We start from the raw sequence: 21,118 nt of genomic DNA on the forward strand, positions 1-21,118 counted from the left end.
CTGTCGCCAAAGTGCTTGCTCATGGGCGATTGTTGGTGATTCTTTCAATGCTCTATATGTAAAATGGCTTGAGATGACCTTTGTTTGTGTGATTTGTGCTATATAAATTTGATTAAAATGGCCACTCCTCTGGATTTGCAATGGAAGTAACAGTGGTACCCTGAATAGATTACATTTAACCAGAATACATTCATGTGAAAGTGATGGATTAAAATGCATCTTGCAAAGGCTAGGAACCAAAAGCAGCAAATTCTCAATTCCCCACATGAATTCCATTCTTGTGGGGCGAAGTAAAAAAATACACATAAAAATCAAAACATCAATACTGTGTGTGTGTAAATAATTGCTTCTTTTTTATGTCACTGGTCCACAAAAAGGTGATTGGGTGAGTTGACTGGGGAGTTTTGGGGGAATGTGTTATCAAACCTAAATCCACATCCCGTGCTCCCTTTCCAGGTTACACTAAATGTATGCTGGAATGATTGCTTATCTATCAACTATTGCTCCACGGTGGAGTGTCTGTATGTCTTTATGCATGCTCAGCACTGACAAGCTGTTGTTGTATCCAGAGATGTCTATACTGTGCCAATGGATAGCAGATGAAGGCCCTATCGTCATGCCTTTGCTTGGCATCCCATATATCCACCCTGGTTAAAAAGGCTCAACAGTGCCTCTACTTTCTTTGGAGCCTTAAGAAAGCTCACCTTTGCCCTAGGATCCTGGTGAACTTCTACCACTGTACCCTTGAGAGCATTCTCACAAACTGTATCACAGTATGGTATGGCAACTTCTCCGCATCAGACCGGGAAGCACTCCAGCAGGTGGTGAAAAATCCAAAAGGATCACCGGTACACAGTCGGACAGCATTGAACAGATATACATAGACACTGTCTGTCTGTCTGTCTGTAAAACCAGGAACATCATTAAAGACTCCTTCCACCCTAACAACAAACTTTTCACCCTGCCTCCACTCACGTACCAGCAGGCTCAGGAAGAGTTTCTTCCACGAGGCTGTGCCCCTGCTGAACTCCACCCATCCCCTCACTAGCATCATTTTGCACTCTACTGCCTTTTGCACAACTGATTCTATATTTGCACTATCAATCCATTTCACTCCGGACTGATCTACTGTTTTGCACAAAAATCCTTTGCACTATTTGACACACTATACATTAGATTATTACCTGTATATCTTATATATATAGTTTCTGCATATAATACAGTACATTTTTGCACTTCTGGTTGGATGCTAACTGCATTTCATTGGCGTGTACCTGTACTCCAAAGTTGAATCTAATCTAATCTAAACTGTCAGCTTCTGCATAAGCATCAGGGTTGAGAGGACAATGCTGTTTGTGTAGGTCAATGGGGAGGCAAAGTAGGGAGAGGGGTAAAAAGACAAATATAGATCCCTGTCACATAGACCAAAGCCCAAATAAGTGGTAAAAGAAGGGAAGGAGGGACTGAGGAAAGGGGCACAAATGGGGGAAGTCACAGAATCTCTTAGTTTCCATGGGAAAAAAAGACACACTCCACTCTTTGTACATCTGTTATTCCTCCATCACTCCATCCACAACCTGCACTCACTGTGAATCCTTAGGGGGAAAAGCAAAGCAAAGAAATGGTGATGACTATTAAGGGTTAATCCATCCTGAGCGCACGCCACTTCTGCTTTTCCTTTGTCTTCTCTTTCCTCTATTAGCCTCTCTTTCTTCAAGCCTCCTGCTTGCTTGCTTGTGCTCTTGCATTTGCTATGTTGATGTCTCCTGCTTTCTTGCTCTCTGCTGTCATGAGAGAGGAAGGAGCAGCAGGGTGGAGAGGTTGCAGGCGGAGAGAGGGGACGGCAGGAAGCTTGTCAAAAGTCAACACATTCCCCTCTAAATTACGTTTTTTTAGATCAGCTGTGCCAGTCCATTCACAAACACTAGACCCAGCCTGATACTAATGAGCATGCCACGCTGTATATCGTTGAAAGGAACTGTAGTGGAAATGTTCAGAGCGTGTAACGTGTGTGTTTGTGTGAGTACAGTTGTTGGATAGCAGCCAAATCTTTGGGCCAACCAATCAGCCAGTGGCTCTTCGATTTACGCTTTAGTTAGCAGCACACTGACCAAATGTTGCAATACACATAGCAACACAAGCAATAGTGTTTACAGCTATCCTTTGTTTGTACCGTAATATGATTAAGCACCTTTAAACCTTCAGCTCCTGTAATAAAAACAAGTAGCTTTAGCACAGCCATATTTTAAATGCAATACAAATTGTGACAGAAGCTCAGTAAACTCTGTCAAGGATCTTAGTATTTTTCACAGATTTAAGTAAAGTTGAAAATGTGTATGCGTTAATAGTTTTGATATGAATATTGATAGGAATGGAGTTTAAGTAGTCCTAGCTGTGGGACCAACAATCAGCGTTGATACGTCAGTATGTCCCTAACACATGAAAACTTGTTACAAGTACGCCTCCAAAAACACTAAATCATTTTAGCGTTTCAACCTTAATGTTTCGATCTGTATAGCATGACGACTATACTGCATATACCATCAGCAGTTCAATAGATGTTGCATTAACTAGTTTGATACTGGTTCTTAACATATGACTTTAAGTTGTGAAAATTTCAAAAACAATTGCAAACAGTTGGTTCTATGCAGCAATACTTTTTTCATTGTTGAGCAAGTTAACATGGTGCTGAGTCAGTGCTGGGACTTCTTCCAAAACAGTGTCCCTAATGTCTGAATTGAATTGAGAATCAATATTGAATTGCACTGTGACTCATTTACCAATGATTCCCTGCCCTTCTTGCAAGACTGACAAGTGAGACCACAATAGATTATAAATGAATTCCACCAAAAGGTTTTTAATTAAATGGCATTTTTTTCATGTTTATTTTTCAAGGAAATCTGCACCACAGCCATTTTGTTTCCAGGTTATTGCCATATCACACTGTAACACTGTAAAACAAGCCATTTTCACGAAGATCATGGGTTCCCCCAGGGTTGTTAGACCATTGAAAACTACGGTAAACTAATTGCCTATTGAAAGAGAGTACTATTTTGGTAGCCTGTGCCTAACAGAGAGGAACAGGTAGAAGAAGGACTCCCCAAATGTCCCTTCTCCTTGCCACTGAATGACAAAAGTACTCTACTACAACAACAAAGTTATCCATAAATTGTCAACTGGGGAACTACTCTTGGAGCAAAATATATTTTTCCTGCCTACCTTTACCAATATTTGCCAATGAAGTACAAGCACACATGTAAAGGGAGCCTCTCTCACACAGACAATGGCCATATCCCACTGTGCTGATTCATTGACTCCACCCTGTGGTGTGCTGAGGGAGCACATTAATCACATTTAGAGAAGTCTGGACATAGAGCTCCAGTGTGGAATTTTGACAGTTTTCATCCAAATTAAACATACATTAAGACAGTGATGTAGGCATGTCTGGGCCCTGGAGTTGGCCTGAAACATTTGTTGCCAGGAGACAACCAGCTGTCAAAAATAGTAAACAAAGGCCTTTTGCTTTCTAGTCCCATGTTCATTTTAAGCAGGCAAATAAATGCATCAGGCCTAATAAATGTGTCTGTGTCATGTACAATTTGTTGCATCTGTTGATGGTTTGCTAATTGATGATAGCCCATGCCCAGACTTTCTCTATTCTTGTTTATTGACGTAATTGATATTGTGCAGGCTACGCTGAAAAAAAGGTATCCAATGTAAAACATTTATAACACGGAAATATGAACATGTTGCCGATCACTACAGAGGTCCAGCAGTTATATCTAACATGTGGCTGAGATTGTGTTTAGCTGCGTTAAAAAGCGAACTTAAAATACATTACAATTACATAATTATATACACACTCAGTAATCATAGCCCTAAAAACACAGAGGGAAGTGACACAAAGAGCATGAGTGTAATAGTAAGGGGGCTCCAATTACATCAACATACAATACATGTTGAAAATGTTCTTCACTTCCAGTGACAACATTTGCATGTTCTTTGAACGTAAGCACGTCCAAGGAACAACTCACAGGACTGGTGTTAATACATGTTCACTGGAAATCAAACTGGACAAGGAGAGAGTTCTCCGATGGAGGGGTGTGCCTGGCCACAGGAGGATAGTTTGCCCTCCAGGGAAAGGTCATACAAGTTTAGAAGATTAGCAAACCAATATCTCCCTGTTACTTTGCATAACCGAGGTTAATAATTTATGTGTCAGTATAAATCTTATTCTATGTAATTTCGGTAAGTGAAGAAGTGGAGGGAACGACAAAGGGAAATGTTCAATCAATACACACATAGACTAATTGGTTATAATAGATGATGAGTGTATGTGTAGTGTCTAGTTAATGCATTGTGGTGTTAGTGTTCGTATTGTACAGTTTTATTTTGTAAATTTATGTTGTAAATTAAAAAAGAAAAGTTCACAAAAAAGCTTAAGGATTGTGTTTGGAAGTGTACTTTTGGGATTATTTCATGCTCGTTTTGATGTTCTTCAAATGGCTTTACATTCTTTTTTAAGGGACTGGATATAAAAAAGCATATTGAAGTCTGTATACCCTTAACAGTAATATAATACATATACTAATTTCATCTTTATGAGCGAGAAATTGCAGCATTGTAACACTGTTTTCCTGTTGGCCACTTGGGTTGTTTTGCAGAACATTCTGTACATGGAAAAAACACAAACAGACAAAATTATTTATGGTAGCTTTTAAGCTACAATTCCAGGCACACTGCAGGGCAAGCTCTTCTCTTGATAATAGATGATTGAAAATGAAAACATGCCTCAGGAGAATGATGAGGACTTTAATTTTGTAAAGTGGTGAATATGATGATTCAGAAGCAGAATTAGAGCATGAGCACAAGGTAGCTCAGACAACATGAAGTTTGATCATGATGATAGTCAAGATACTATTCAGTAAGCAGAAAGACCGAAAATGTGTTTTTGTGGGTTTATTACCATATGTTCTGAAAGGATTTCAAGTAATACTGTTTGCATATATAGCTCAATCTGCTATGTATATGTAACAGAAAACACCCATGTATTCCCTGAACACAACTTTTCAGTGTCATCGTTTGGACGTACCGTCATGCATACTGTCTTCAGCGGCAATTGTGCATCACTGCACATTTCCTGCTTTTGTACACCCAATGTGAGAAAACGAGGAACGCAGGACAGACGCAGGCACCATGTAGCAGTCTGGCTCAACTTATAATTAATTTATCATTACGGCCCATGGCGATTTGTGACATTTGTGATCAAGCTAAAATATTTTCAAAATGAATTGTTTCATTCATTCATTCTTTCATGCTAAATTAATATGAATAGAATCCTTGCTGGTATTCTCTAAGAATCATAATGATAATGAGCCATGGCTCATCTAGTATCACAACATTGAACACTGAATTTATCAAATATGAACGTTAGAATCTTCCAACTAAAAAGTATTATATATATTGTCGAAGTCATATCAAGAAAAGAACACCCAACTTCAGAAAAATCTTTGAACAAGTTTACTTACAGAAAAGTGACTAATTTCACTTTGGCACTGAACACAACTATTTAACTTCAACAACACTATAATTAAGACTGTACAGGCCCAAGCCCATTAGCCCAAGTCACCATCCCCTCGTCCCCATGTACATTCCATAGGTCCCAGTCTATATTTCTTTCTCCTCTCTCCCTCTTGCTCATTTTCCCCCTCATTCTGTATTAAAAAACAATATCCAAAATGTCCCATAACTGTATGCACATTGCCATGTCAAATGCTTTCTTCAATAAAAATATAGTTGTAAAAAAAAAAGATCTTATGTTGAGATAATAAATGTATAAATAAATAATAATGTTTACCTTTCAGAGCAACAGGTTTGTAATAGACTAAATGACAAAGATGTAGATATTTTTAGGTGCCTCTTTAAAAAAATGTTAGTAGTTAGTTATATAGTACATACAATACAATACAATATAGTTGCATACAATATAAATTAATCCAATGCAACCAGTGTATGAACTACAGTCAGAACATGTCATTTCTTTGTTGAATAATTTTATTGAAGAAAGCATACAGTAATTGGACATTTTTTAGATTTTTTTTTTACAAAGAGAGAAGGGAAGAAACCGGAAGAGGGAATAAATATTAATCAGTAATAAGAAATAAATATTTATTTGGACCTAGAACAGTGAAATTAGCTAATGACTATGTAATGGCGTTGTTGGTGATAAATAATTGTGCTTTTTGTTGTTTAGTGACACTAGCGAAGCCACACTGTCACCAATATGTTAGTCGGGTCCATGTGGGAGAGAAGCAGAGGCAGAGAGAAAGAAGAGAACTTAAACCATAAAGAGAACCAGGCAGTGTAATCACTACCAAGTTCCAGCAGTAATATCTAACATGTGGCTGAGGTTGTGGCTGCAAGACAGGCAAGTGTGCGCTGGCTTGCAGTTACACATGAAAGCACCAAGAAGCAGTGGTCATTTCAGAGAACTGCAGCAGGGAGGCATCACTCACACAGCATCATGTCTGTACCTCGGTTTACAAACACCTTTCCTGTTACATTACCTGTCATCCCATTTCATAATACATTGTATCTAATCCAATATTTTACATTTAAACGTTAAAAGTCATGTCTTGTGCCTTAATATGACTTCAGTATTATAGTGGAAAATATGTCCATTCACAACACCAATGCTGAGGTTCTCTATCTTCCTCCCACAGTCCAAAGACATGCAGGTTAATTTGGTGACTCCAAATTGGTGTGAATGTGAGAGTGAGAGTTGTTTGTGTATACAGTATGTGTGCCCCAATGGAGTGGTGACCTGTCCAGGGTGTACCCCGCCCTCGCCCGTTGACAGCTGGGATTGGCTCCAGCGACCCACTAGTAGATAAGCAGTGATAGATGGATAATCAGGAGATGGAAAAAGGAAAACGCGGCCACATTGACAAGGCGTTTCACGATGCTTTCACTTTAGACCGTGGGCGACTTTTTTTCGCCGCAGCTGATTCTCCGGTTGCGTGCATGCTTCCACCTGGCACAGCCATCTTAGGTCATTATGACGCATCGGTGCACGGTTATGCAAATCATCACATTTAAGTAGTCGAGTAGAAGATTAGTCAATTTACGTCGAAGCGACGCGTCACCCCACCCCTACATTAGGTGGCATTTGATCAACTTCAATGCTAGTTTGGGAGTGCATAGTACGTCTACTTTAACAAACGAAGATGAAGTCAGTATAAGCCCTAATAACACATGTTTAATCACCGATTCACTTGCTTTGTATTTTTATCCCACAACCTACACCTGGAGCTCTGATGTCATTTGTGCTTACGACATTTTCAGATCTCTTAGATATCTTTAGCTGGAAGGTCAAAGATTTAAATCACCCCATTAAAAGACAGAATGTTCAAGCTGTTGGAAACTGTAATTGTTTTTTGACAAGAAACACATTTATAGTTCAGACAACCCTAGACTCATGTCACAGTGGGCATTTCCACTCCACTGTGCATGCAAAAGCTAGGGGGGAGGGGGATTAATGTTACGTCATTGTCAATACTGTACAATACAATGGTAGTGCTTGCCAACGTCTATGCCCCTAATGCAGATGATGCAGATTTTTTTTTTTTTAAATGTTTTTTTTCTGTCCTTGCCTAGCCTGAGCTCTGACTCTCTCATACTTAGTGAGGACTTCAATAGTTGGTTGGATCCTGTGCTGGATCATTCCTCTCCCAACCCAGCATGATGAGTAAATCTGCTTCATTCAATCTTTCCTATCCAACTATGGTATTTTTGATGATTGGCATCCAAACGAGAATACTCCTTCCTAAACGTCCACCATACGTTTTCTAGGATCGACTATTTCAGCATTGATAATCGACTAATTCCATTGTCAAACCATAGTGATATCAGACCATGCCCCTGTTGTAATATCAGTGGCTCTTCCTGGCCTTCCTCGAAAAGAACGGCACTGGAGTTTTAAGGGGGGCCCTGCAGAAAATGTTTGGGAACGACTGTGTTAGCCAATCAGTGAAAAAGGTTCAATGCAAAACAACAGATCACCAAAATTTAAATGGAAAAAGGTTACAAATGACGCATTCAGATATTCCTACTCTTGGCTTTATACATCTGAATCCCCACCATTTTTCAATGGTTTTAACATCCCCACGCTTTCCCATGATAGCAAAGATGAGCCTATATCTCAAGAGGAAATAGCCATTTCTTCATTGCAACCTGGGAAATCACCAAGACCCGACAGGTTTGCTGCAGAATCCTTTTCTGCACTGCTTTTTCTTGAGCTCAGTGATATCTGATTCATTTAAACAAGGATCATCATTCATTTAATGAAGCATTTATTACCCTTATTGTAAAGAAAGACAGAGGTCCAGCAATCCAAGAGTGCTCTTCCTGCAGACCCTTTTCTCTACTAAAAATCTTTGTTACAATTTTGGCTAAAGTTCTGGTCCGTAGATTGGAGAACATTTATGTGTAAGTGACCAAATAAAATGCACCAGAGAAAGGCCAGGATACCCCCTTGCATACAACCACACAAAACCCCACACCAATAATTCTTCTCGGAGGTGACAGTAGTGTCAAATCAAGCTAAACCACAAATGAAACAAATACCAAATATGAGGATACTCCCGCAGAATCTGAGTTATATAAAGAAAGACCCCATATTGGGTAAATAAAATAAAATTAAATGTAATCCTGTAAGGAGTAGGCACTAACATGTCCAAATATAAAGTAAATAGGATTGAACCGAAGCAAAGAATAAGAGAACATTGGAATGCAGTGGGTTATTTTTTAATAACATCACCCCTCGGACATGGTGTTGAGATAGGCTTGGGCATCATCAGCAGAAACAAACTCCTTTTCCACACCATTGTAGCTGATCCGGAGCTGGGCCGGGTAGAAGCAACCATGAAACACACTAACAGGTGTACTACTGACCGCCACAGGAAATCCTTCCTCCCTGTGGCCATTGGGCTTTATAATAAATCTACCTCGGGTCGGGGAGGGACAGTGGGGTCATAGGATCCCCCCCCCCTCCCTCACTGCCACTTTATAGTAGGTTGCACAACAAGCTGCTGTGTATCATATAAACACACGTGTATGCTGTAGTTATATTGCCAGATGCACATTTGCACCTGTACCCTTGTCCTCATTATGTATTTGTACTGTCATGTACTGTTCCCCGATTGTACCCCTGTATGTATGTACTTATTATGTTGTACTTATTATCGGCTTGCACGTTTCTGGTTATTGTACTAGGTGTGGTGATTTCTCGTTGTAGTTTCATTCTGCACTGCACTGTACTGTAACTGTTGCACAGCAATTTCCTTCATGATAATAAACTTTCATCTTATCGTATCTTAAACACATTAAATCCAGTCTCCCTGCCAACTTCGACCAGCATCAATACGCCTACAGAGCACACCGATCCACAGAGGACGCCATTGCCACTACCCTCCACACAGCACTCAGGCACCTTGACAAGCATGGGACATATGTGAGAATGCTTTTTATCGACTACAGCTCGGCCCTTAATACCATCATTCCCAGCAGGCTGGTCAACAAACTGCTTGGCCTGGGTTTTGATAGCTCCCTCTGTATGTGGATTAAAGACTTTCTTTCCAACCGCACACAGACTCTCTCCCAGTCTTATCCCCAGCACTGGAGCGCCGAAGGGCTGTGTCCTCAGTCCAATGCTGTATTCACTCTACACCTTTGACTGTATTTCCACACACCCAACTAACACAATAATCAAATTTGCCGACGACACAGCGGTGGTGGGACTCATTTCAACAACAATGAAACCCACTACCGTGAGGAAATAGACAAGCTGACAGACTGGTGCATGGACAACAACCTCACACTCAACATTAAAAGACAAAAGAACTCATCGACACAATGAGGACCACACTCCTCTTGTCATCAGGGCAGAGGAGGTGGAGAGGGTTCACTGCTTCAAGTTCCTGGGGACTTACATTAGTGAAGACCTAAATTAGACTGTCAACCCATCAGCCCTTGTCAAAAAGGTGCAGCAGCGACTCTATTTTCTACGCACACTGAAGAAGAACCACCTGTCTGCAGAGCTGCTCAGAGCCTTCTACAAATGCTGTATAGAAAGCATCCTAACATACTGTCTGACAGCTTGGTATGAAAAAACTGCACTGAGGCAGATCGCAAAGAAACTCAAAAGGACTGTTAAAACAGCAGGAAAAATAATTGGACTTCCTCTGCCCTCTCTGGAGGACAGTGTACTAAACAAAATCAAACATTAGACAAGTTACTAACCCAAAAGTCAACTGCAATAATGGGACATCTTGAGTAATGGGACTACTTGTTTTACATGTTTAAATGTATGAATGGAACTGTGTGTTGTTTATTTATTGTTGTTTGTTTATTGTTGATTATTTGACAGGCAAAGCACAAATGCATTTTGTTGTATTCTCATGTACAATGACCATAAAAGCTATTCTAATCTATTCTATTCTATTCTAACAAATTCCTTCCATGCCCCATAGCTGAAGCTGATTCCTGACAGTGTTGAAAGCAGCCCGGCCCCCTTTTGGCGTATGGTCGGGGAATACAGAGATCCTGATGCCATTTGTGTCGATCTGACGAAACTCTCAGGCCCATTGCAGGATATTGACAGAATCGTTGTAGTTGATGAACCGGGGGAGGCTGTTCACTTGGTCTTTTCCTCCCTTGATGGAGCTGGAAAGCGTCCTTCGTCAAGGTGGCAGTGGTGGTGTAAAAACAGTTTCCTCGGGTATGCCAATTATTCCTATATTATGTTGGAACGTGTATAGGCTGCTAGATCTTCATATTTGTGCTCTAACTTTGACCACGCAGCATACAGCTGAGTGAACTCAGATCGGTTAGCAGCTTTAACGGTAGCCTGGTGGTTTTTCTGTTTGGCACAGACCGGGGCGAGAGCATCGCTGATCACCGACTTATTCATCACCGTATTGTTTGGAAATATCACTGCATTTGTGCCTCAGCGCCGGTATTCCTTGGAGATGTACCTGCATATCCAACCTCAGCTTCGGTATAGCTTGGAAATGTACTTTTATTTCCTTCCTCATCCGTTTAAAATAACCTTGAATCGACTCCATTGTAACACTTCTTCACGTGGGTTGTCCCTCAGGGGAGGGTAATTCTCGAAGTGCATACTCAGGTTGGAGCTTTTGACCTTTCTGAACTTTTTCTGGGCTCAGCAATTTCTACTATGACCTATTAGTGCAGAATTTGTTGGGGAATCTTTGGTCAAGTATCGGAAAAGCTGATAAATAAACGCTAATAAACAGCACTTTAAAGGAAATTCTGTGGGAGACTCAAGCCAACGTCCTACTCCATTGGTTGCTCAATACCGCCCCAATGACCATCATGCAGAAAGGAGAACCCCTTCTATGGCCATTATCCAAACCTGACCAAAGGTGACTCCAATCACTCTAACTAACGACAACAATAAGAGATAACTACATACAATGCTCCAAAAGCAATGCTTTTTATGTAATCTTTTTCATTTTTGGGGATGCTGTACACAACAAATTTTCATTTACAAACATATGCAGCAACAGACAAATAAAGCTGTAGTGAACAAGGGGTGGGGGTGATGTCTGTGATTTTCGCCACCAAGTGCGCTGGCACCGGCAAGTGCGCGATAGAGGCGCCCCTCCCCCTCACCTGCGCAACTGTGCCACTGTGACTCCAAGACTCCGACTCCGGAGTGTGAGTGATGGACGGTCAGTGGCCCCCGCTGGTGGCGCCACTGGAGCCACATACAGAAAAATATATGAAGGACTGGGCCACTCACCAGAGGCGGATTATATTGCCTCACCTCTAGTGTATTAAAGTTAGTAAAATCATTCAAATGTAGGTAAATTATGCCAGAGAACTGAATAACCTTAAAGAAAAAACCTACATCACAGCTTTCCATTAATGTGTATTCATTTATTTTGTTTTAAAAATGGTTGGCAGCACATTCTCATAACAGCAGCCTCAGATTGCTTCTTAGTCAGGACGGTGATCCCCCTTCACAGCCCTCCAAAAAGGGGAAAAGGGTTTTGGGAATATTTCAAGCATTCCACTCAGTGGGAGCAGTGATTCTGCGCTTTGGACTGAAGGATGGCTGTCAGGAGTAGGTTTGGTGGTTGTGGTGCGAAGGACGTCACAGAGGACAGCTAAGCTATCTTTCAAAACATCCTTTAGACATTCCTGGTGCAGGGTTTACTTCAGTACAGCAGTGGTTCCAAACCCTTTTTTCTTCATATAATATTTATGTGTATTTATTACTTGTCCTTGAACCACCATGTTGACAAATTGTTTTCCTATATACATATATTTTTTATTTAATTGATAACATAAGGAACCTTAGGAACAGCTGTAAAACCCGATATATATTTCAATAGTTTCTCTCTAATTGACCTAACTGAATTATCTTCAATGATTTCCTCATCTAAATCATCAACCTGTCTCCTAGACCCAATTCCAACTAGGCTGCTCAAGCTAGATTTTCCTTCAATAAGCAGTTCTCTACTAAATATAATCAATCTTTCATTAGTAACAGGCTACGTACCAAAGTCCTTTAAAGTAGCTGTAATTAAACCCCTTATTAAAAAAACCTACTCTTGACCCAGAACATACTGGCCAACTACAGGCCGATATCTAATCTTCCCTTTCTTTCCAAGATCTTCGAAAAAGTAGACGGCAACCACTGTGAAATTCTACTTGACAATAGTTTATGCAAGGATTTTCAGTCTGGATTGAGAGCCCACCATAGCACAGAGACAGCAAAAGTCTCAAATGACCTTTTAATCACATCGGATAAAGGACTTCTCTGTGTCCTTTTTCTATTAGATTAGGGGTGTCAAACTCATTTTAGTTTGGGGCCAAATTCAACCCAATTTAAACTCAAGTGGGCTGGATTAGTAAAAAAATGGATGTGAATGGACAACTCCAAGTTTCCCCTTTGTTTTAATGCAAAGAAGTATAAGTTCATATTCCAGATGTTTACTTTTATTTTACTATCTTTTTACAAAACATATTATGAACCTGAAAAAAGTAAAACGTGTCCAATTTCAACAATAAAAACAATACAGTATTTATAAAGCAACTTGTCAAGATCTAGAAATGATTTTAAATGTACGTACATTTCCACATCTGTGTAGAAATGTGAACTGAACTGACTCACCAGCTGTGGATTAATCCCAAAAAAAGTTTTGGATGGAACATAGAGTTGAATTCTGCCTGGACAGTTACAATTTGCTTTCACTGACAATACAAGAGAGAAATAATAATAATTAATAATAATATGCTTCCTGTACGGAGAGAAATTAAAGGGAAATTATAATTAATAAGAGAAGAACGTCAAAATGTTCACAGACATTTCCAGAAAAAACACGCAGCATTAACTGAAAAATACCAAGCTGGAAATGAACGTAAAATAGTGATTTTGATTTGAGAAGATCGTAAGGCATGGAAAGCCGTTCTCAGACATAAATTACATGAAGGAATCATTTACTAGAATATCAGAGAATCTATCCTCGGATAAAACCATTGTTAAACGCTGATCTGACGCTGATGTGGAAACACTGCATTTTAGTGGTGGGATGCCATCACTTAGCAGGACACAAAATCGACATGCGTTGTGGGAAATGCAGTTTATGGACAAAGTGTGCTTATAAGCAGCCTAGGCCTTTATTTTGCTCTTGCGGGCCAAATACAATGACGTGGCGGGCCGGATTTGATACCCACTTTACTTTACTTATTAATGAAGCCAGAGGAGTCCAGTCAAGTCAATAAACTCCAAGCATGCCTTTATCATCATGGATATGCTAAGTAACATGGAAGTGGTCTCAGGTCTTCGACTAATTACTTGAACTCTGTCCTCCTTCAAACACTCCACATTCAACCCTCCTATGTTTGAATGACTACAGGCACTCTGATATCTGGGGTCATAAGGTCCTTTGAATGACTGGTGTTGGCCCACCTGAAAAAGGCCACAGGACACCTACTGGACCCCCTGCAGTTGGCCTATCAGGCAAATAGGTGGATGATGCAGTCAACATGGAACTGCAATACATCCTGAAATGCCTGCCCAGGGACATATGAAAGGATCCTATTTGTGCACTTCAACATCAGCATTTCAGAAATCCACTCATCCAAACTCTCCCAACTTACTGTATTCCATGCCATCTGTCAGTGCATCACCGTCTTCCTAACAGGCAGGAAAGAGCAAATGAGGCTGGGGGGAGTCACTTCTGCTATAGAGTTCAGACATTCAGCACTGGGGCTCCCCAGGGATGTGTCCTCTTCCACCTGCTTTTCGCCCTCTACACCAGGGGTCGGGAACCTATGGCAAGCCAATTATGGCTCTTTCGATTATTTAACGCGATTAACAAGTAATAATAGTTGTTTTGAAAATACAATTACAAATATAAAATATTCTGATCTATTTGACATCAAAACTCAATTCTAATTGGATAATACTGACAGACACAGGTTGTTGTAAGGTTAAAAAAAATAAACTCCTTTTCGTCAGGTAGCCAGTTAGTTTATCTACTTCGAACCCGTAAGATGGAAAAGATGTCAAAAAGAAAAAAAGATTAATCAATTTTATTAAATATATGGCTCACAAGGAAATGCATTTAGAAATATTTTTGCTTTTTTTGGCTCTACCAGCCAAAAAGGTTTCCAACCCCTGCTCTACACCAGTAACTACAACTCTAAGGACCCAGCTGTCAAACACCTGAATTTTGCATTCTCATTCTCATCAAGTTGCCATACTCAAAGGCCCAGCAGAGGATGTACTTTATGTGGCATAAAGTACATATATATATAAAAAATATATGTATATAAGAAAACAATTACCTTGTAAGGAAGGTCTGCCATAGGAGCTGTTGAGCCCGTTCTATACAGTAGTAATCAAAATCACCCAGTGTACTTCAAAGAAGGTTTGGTTTGGAGCAGCCACAAAAAAGGACTGGATCATACTGTAGCGGACAATAAGGACAACAGAATAATATCATTGCTGCTCCCCTGCCCACTCTCCAGGACTTGAGCTCTTCAACAACCAGGAAATGGGCAGAGAAAATGACCGATTCCTCTCACACCGGAAACAACCTTTTTCAACTCCTCCCCTTGCGTTGGCACAGAACCCTGTAAGGTGAATTTTGACTTATTTTCAATCCTGACCTGCTGGTACATAATTCTCTATTTTGTACTCAACTTTTATAACTTTACTTACTAGCATAGCAAAAAAAAAAAACATCAAGATGCATCGAGATGATCATCAATTCCCAAAAGATTCCCACTCCTAATTTCTAGTGTTTCAGTTGACAAACACTTGGTGCAACAGTCATGCATTTAATAAAGAATCTGTCACTATTTTTATGCACATAATTTATCCATGGTATTGTGTGTTAGTCTGTATTTGCAGTATATTAAAATTTACTTTGCTCAAACTGTTGTCATACTAAGAAATAACCAGTTATTTCGGTTTCCTTGGACCTAACTAAGTGCAAAAGAAGATTCACTACTGTTTGTAATTGCATCGGTGTGCTTGCTTATGTTGGGAATTAGACTACTTGCAACATAAATGATGCACCTTAACAATCAAACACTGCAAGATACTTCTATAATAGCAGCGGCAAAAGATACAGAACCAAAATGAATCTCATCGGCCAATACGAAGCATGACAATGCTTCTCTCCTTGTTTCCTATGGATGCATAAGATCCCTTTAATACCAGTGAAACAGGTACACATGTGGATGCATTCTATTGCAAGCCACAATTAAGACAAGGCTTCTGGAACACAACTGCAACCCATATACATTTTTATTTGCAAATGTCTCAGTGATGTCAAAAAGCATATAACATTTATGATGATGCAATTGCTTCTCATGCTGCAGCTGCCTGTGTAACAGGTGATTGTTGAACATTTCACTCATCAATGGTGTGTTATTCAGATCAATTACTTAACGGACATAACATGCTTGATATTGTAGCAGCAAAATAGATGAGAATGAGTGCAAACTGAGTTACACAGTGACAGTAATGCGCACGTGAAGCTCAGATTTTGCCCAACAAGCTGGGATGAAGGTGAATATGATGGGCAGCGTCCTTGTCTTGGTGCTGAGTGGAGATAGTAATGCCGAGTAGCATCAGTGGAAACACTGAACACACGAATGATGGATTCGCCTAGACATAGCCAGAGGACGGTAGAGGTCTTACCCAGGTATTTAATGGTGAAGCCCCGGGGCGGATTAAGGGACCTTCGCATCCATCCTTCCCTCAGCACCTCCAGGTGGTCCTCCTTTCCTTGTATCAGCAGCACATGCTCGTCTATCCATCCCAAAAAGAACGTTTCGGACACAGCCTCGGTAATCCGCTGGTTCCACATGTGTTGCTGAGTGTTTTCCGCTTTAAAATCGGCGAAAATTTCATAGCCGGTGTGGTGCCTCGGCAGCACGTCGCTTTCCGACACCCCGGCCGCCCCCACAGCTTCCCCAGTCCCGACCCTGGACAGCACTATAGCCAGGGAATGGGGGGCTATCTGCAAAAAAGACTCCATTGTTGTGTCACTTCTAGCTGGCGACCAAATGTAGTGATGTCATTTTGTTAGGCTCGTCAGACACCAAGTACCTCAATGGAAATCAAACCATTCATGTTAGCTAGCAGCTTCTGGCTAACGCTCTGCAGCAGCGGCGTAGCCTATGGCCGTGTCTTCACGAAGCTAGTCCACTAGCTCCAGTTAGCTGTATAGCCTCGAATGAAACCCATTTCTCAACCTTTACGATCCTTCTTCCTCCCCGGAAGGTATTTGTCGTCCCGTGTTTTCGCACACGGCGTTTAGTGTGGATTCTGTTCTAGCGCCGTCCACCCAAAACAAAAGGTGTAATTCGTAATGTTCGCAAAAAAATTAGGATAAAACGTCGTTGTTATCTTCCCTGGTAGGTGTGTTAGCTGGATGCTAACTAGCGTTAGTTAATGAATTTACCCAGGCAACGGATGCGGAGAGCGTCTCTTTTCGCGTCACCATGTAGCAACCGGCTCTCCTGGGACACCTGTTTCGTTTACAAACCTTTTACTGTAAACGACAAAATAACACATCTCATCGGCAGCCTTGGAAATCTATGCTCGCTCGTACTTGGCGAGCTCCAGTAAAGGTGGTTATTGTGTAGGAACGCAGCTGGATGGCGTCTGTCCCAGCCAGGTACAGTGATGTCAAGGAGTGGCACGGAGCTGCGCAATGCTAACCACAAGTATTCCGGTCAATCTTTCAAAATAACAGTTCTGATATAACAACTGCTAGATTGTGTAGAAAAATACAATTCCTAATTTCCGTGAGAGACGTTAGAATCATCTGACAAACATTTCATAGCTAAGATTTCACCTGGCTTTCCTGGTTGGACACTGAAATATTTATATACTTTCATATCCAGTACGTTTACAGTATGTACGCAATTACTCATCACTCAGGGAAAACACGCAGCCGTTGAGAAAAAGGGAGAGGTAACTTAGAGGGAAAGTGCAGATATAATAACAGATTTCTTTCAATTTATTTATTTTTGTTTTGTGACATAACATAGGAAGTAACACCCAGTGGCGCTGTTGTAGTATAAAGGCTAGTTAAAAACTAAGGAATCACCTACTGATATATTTTGGTTTCTTATGTTATGTTACCAATTATCTGATGTGCATAGACTGCTAATGGTGTAGTTAACATTTTGAGTTCCACAACAACCCTGTTTTAATGTGTTTTCTGTATATGTGTTAGTCCATTCATTGTTTTTCAAATAGGCTAGTTGTCTTTGTCCTTACGAAGACAAATATAAAGCTTAATTTGAAGGAGTGCATTAATAGAACTTTTTTTTTTACTATCTGATTTTATTGAAGCAAACGTAGAGAGAGAGAGAGAGAGAGAGAGAGAGAGAGAGAAGGAGGGTTGTATTATTATAACTTGTTGTTGTTAAACTTTTTACGTAGACCCTGAGGTAAAGTTGGCAATATGAGGTACAAGTAGATTAAAATTGAAACAGCCAGACGCCAAGGTCCCTGGAGGTTGTGAGAACATGGCATAGCAGTGTGGGCGCAGAGTCTGATAGTACTGAACTAAACATTTACTGGGAACAAGCCTACTCAAGTTTAAAAACACCACACTGGCCCGCAATTATGTTCAATACAGCTTTATTTTAAGATTTAAGATTTAAGATACTTTTATTGTCATATAACATGCAATTCACGATCAAATCACACGCAATTGAAATTTGTCTTGCACCCCCTCTTACATATCACACACACAAACACATGCATTACAGAGGGGGTGCAGGGCAGCCATCATACGGCGCCCATGGAGCAGTTGGGGGTTCGATGCCTTGCTCACGTGCACCTCAGCAGTGCCCTGGAGGCAAACTGGCAACTCACCAGCTACCAGTCCACTTGCTTGGTCCATACGGGACTCAAACCGGCGACCCTCCGGTTCCCAAGCTGAATCTCTATGGACTGAGTTACTGCCACCCTCATTTCACTGTTGCTGCATATTTTTGCAAACATATATATATATTCAGTTGGTATGGCTTTCGCTTGGGAACCGGAGGGTTCCCGGTTGAAGTGTAATGACTACAAAAACACTTTTTAGTACAGTTGTATTTGCCTGTTGCTATGTTTTTGGGCGAACACACCCACAAAATCCTCCAGATTTATGGCCCGAGCCGTTGTTGACTCTATCCTTAACACCCCCTAATTGCTCAATCGTCGTCAGACATGGCACTTCTCGAGACTGCTTTGATCAGCTTTAACACTGAAAAACTGCTAGGGTGCTCACAGGCAATGCAAGAGCAGTTTTGCACATGTAAAACATTTCATCACCCTCCCCCTCCTTCTTCTTTTTGCCGGTCGGCTCAGTCTCTCCTTTCTTCTTAAAATAAGAAGAGATGTCTGTGGACTTTCTCTTCATTGTCTGCAAATTGACAAAACGGCAGCACAGTGACTGATCAATGAGCTATTAGCGACAGCATCTTCAAAATATACAGGAATATAAACCTTTAAATAAATCCGTTTTAGAAGCGTGCCTGAGGTGAGGTGTTGCTGTCTGTGATTACCCCATGCGCATGCGCAGTGGCACTGTGACTCCGAGACTCAGACTCTGGAGTGTGAGTGATGGACGGTCAAGTGGCCAGTGGGGGGGGCAAGCCAATATCAAGGGGGCAGCATATACAAAATGATGCAGAAAAACTTTTGTTATCCCATTTGTTACCTCAAGGCTGGATTATTGTAATTTCTTGTTATCAGGCTATCCTAATAAGCCTCGACCCCGAATGCAGCTGCATGGGTTTTGATAAAAACTACAAAAATAGATCATATTACACTCATTTCAGTTTCCTGACTTCCAGTAAAGTTCAGCATAGAGTAGGAAAATGTTGTGGAAGCCTGTCCTTAATTGTTGATGACCCTGTCCTCTTCAAACACATTTATACTATTTGTCTTAATATCATTAGTCATATTTACATTTCTACTATCGTTGTTGTTGCTGTGCCTCTCTGTGTTTCTCTCTCTCTCTGCTCTCTCTTTTTTACTCTCTCCTCTCACTTTCTCTCTAAACCCAACCCCTCAAGGCAGATGGCTGTCCCACCTAGACCCTGGTTCTGCCCGAGGTTTCTTCCCGTCAAAGGGGAGTTTTAACTTGCCGCTGTTTCCAAGTGCTTGCTCAGGGGGAAATGTTGGGTTTCTTTAAATGCTTTAAAGTGCCTTGAGATTGTTGGGATTTGGTGCTATATAAATGAAGTTGAATTTAATTTAATTTTCATTTAAGATATTTATAGATTTACATCATCTTAATGTAAAAATGCCAACGTCCATCAGAAATGGATTTTAACAAATACAACAAAATTAGCTCTATGTCAAGAAATCTTAAATGTTATAACAATTAGATATTTGTCATCTACTGCTAACTGCGTCTGTGCACGATCTTATGTATTAAAATAACAACTCTGGAACCAGTCATCCTAAGTAACTATAGATCTATCTCAAATCTTACTTTTCTCTCCAAAATCCTTGACCGTTTTATAGCTGACCAGTTGACAGCCTATCTTATAGCCAATAGTTTATTTGAGTCCTATCGTTCCGGTTTGAAGCAATTCCCTAGCATTGAACTAAAGTAGCAAATGATCTACTCCTTTCTGCTCACTCCAGTGCCACCTCTGTTCTTATCCTCCTCAATCTAAGCCTTTGATACTGTCATCACGATGTTTTTCTTGTACTACTACTTTACTTGTAGTTGGCTTTTTCCTGGTTTAGATAATACTTGACAAATAGGCTCCACTTTGTCCTGTTATATGATGCTAACTTGTCTCTTTACCCAGTAAAGTTTGGCATCACAGATTATGTACACACATTCTGTACTAGGTCCAATGCTCTTTTCAATTTACATGCGTCCACTTCGATATCTGATTCGCACTTTGTGCGAAGAATCTTGTTGTAACGGAACAAAGTGGCTCCTTGGTTCACAACTGACATCCTTTTCGCTTAAGCAAGCCTGCAGACAGCTAGAATGGAAGTGGTATCTGACCAAACTTGCCTGGTCTGATGTTTTCTAAATTATAAACAAGCACTTCACTATGCTCGGATTGCCTACCATTCAAAATTAAGAATAATAATTATGAGAATACGTCACTCTGCACCAGTGTTGCCAACTCCTCAGAAAGGAAAGTAGCTTTTGGTTGTTCTAAAAGTTGCTAGAGGTCACTAAATGACATCATTGTATAATTTGCATAATTGCATGTAAATGTAATGGACGCTGTAGGAGAGAGGAATTAACGTTCTCTTCTCAAAAGAATTTCATGACTTTAATGCTTTGTCTAGACCCACATTACGTAAATCAAATTTGTCCTGTATTGTTAAATGTTAGAATATCAAATTGAATCAAAAGACTTATGTGGGGTGGAATTGCAAGCTCTACGAGCAAGTAAATTTTTTTTTCTTAAGGTTGGTTTAGTTTCTAACCTTACAGTATGCTCCACTTAGGAGCCTACAAAAAGTCACAACATTTTTTTGTGTAGATGGATTTACGAACATCGCTCTGGAAGCCAGGGCTGGACCAGGGGCGGT

The 21,118-nt window shown here is 40.5% G+C and overlaps 1 protein-coding gene across 1 annotated transcript in view; it reads right to left on the reverse strand.

Annotated features, from left to right (window-relative positions):
- The window catches only part of stox2b (storkhead box 2b), a 65,338-nt gene extending 47,992 nt beyond the window's left edge, over positions 1-17,346 (reverse strand). The window contains exon 1 of the mRNA XM_076149217.1: positions 16,244-17,346. Coding sequence (XP_076005332.1) covers positions 16,244-16,583 — 340 coding nt within the window. The 5' untranslated portion in view covers positions 16,584-17,346. The remainder of the gene's footprint in view (positions 1-16,243) is intronic.
- Positions 17,347-21,118: the final 3,772 nt, after the last annotated feature.

The sequence above is a fragment of the Genypterus blacodes genome, unplaced genomic scaffold, assembly GCF_046128005.1.
Source record: "Genypterus blacodes isolate CSIRO-AG114 ecotype Tasmania unplaced genomic scaffold, CSIRO-AGI_Gbla_v1 ptg000044l_1, whole genome shotgun sequence".
NCBI lineage: Eukaryota > Metazoa > Chordata > Actinopteri > Ophidiiformes > Ophidiidae > Genypterus > Genypterus blacodes.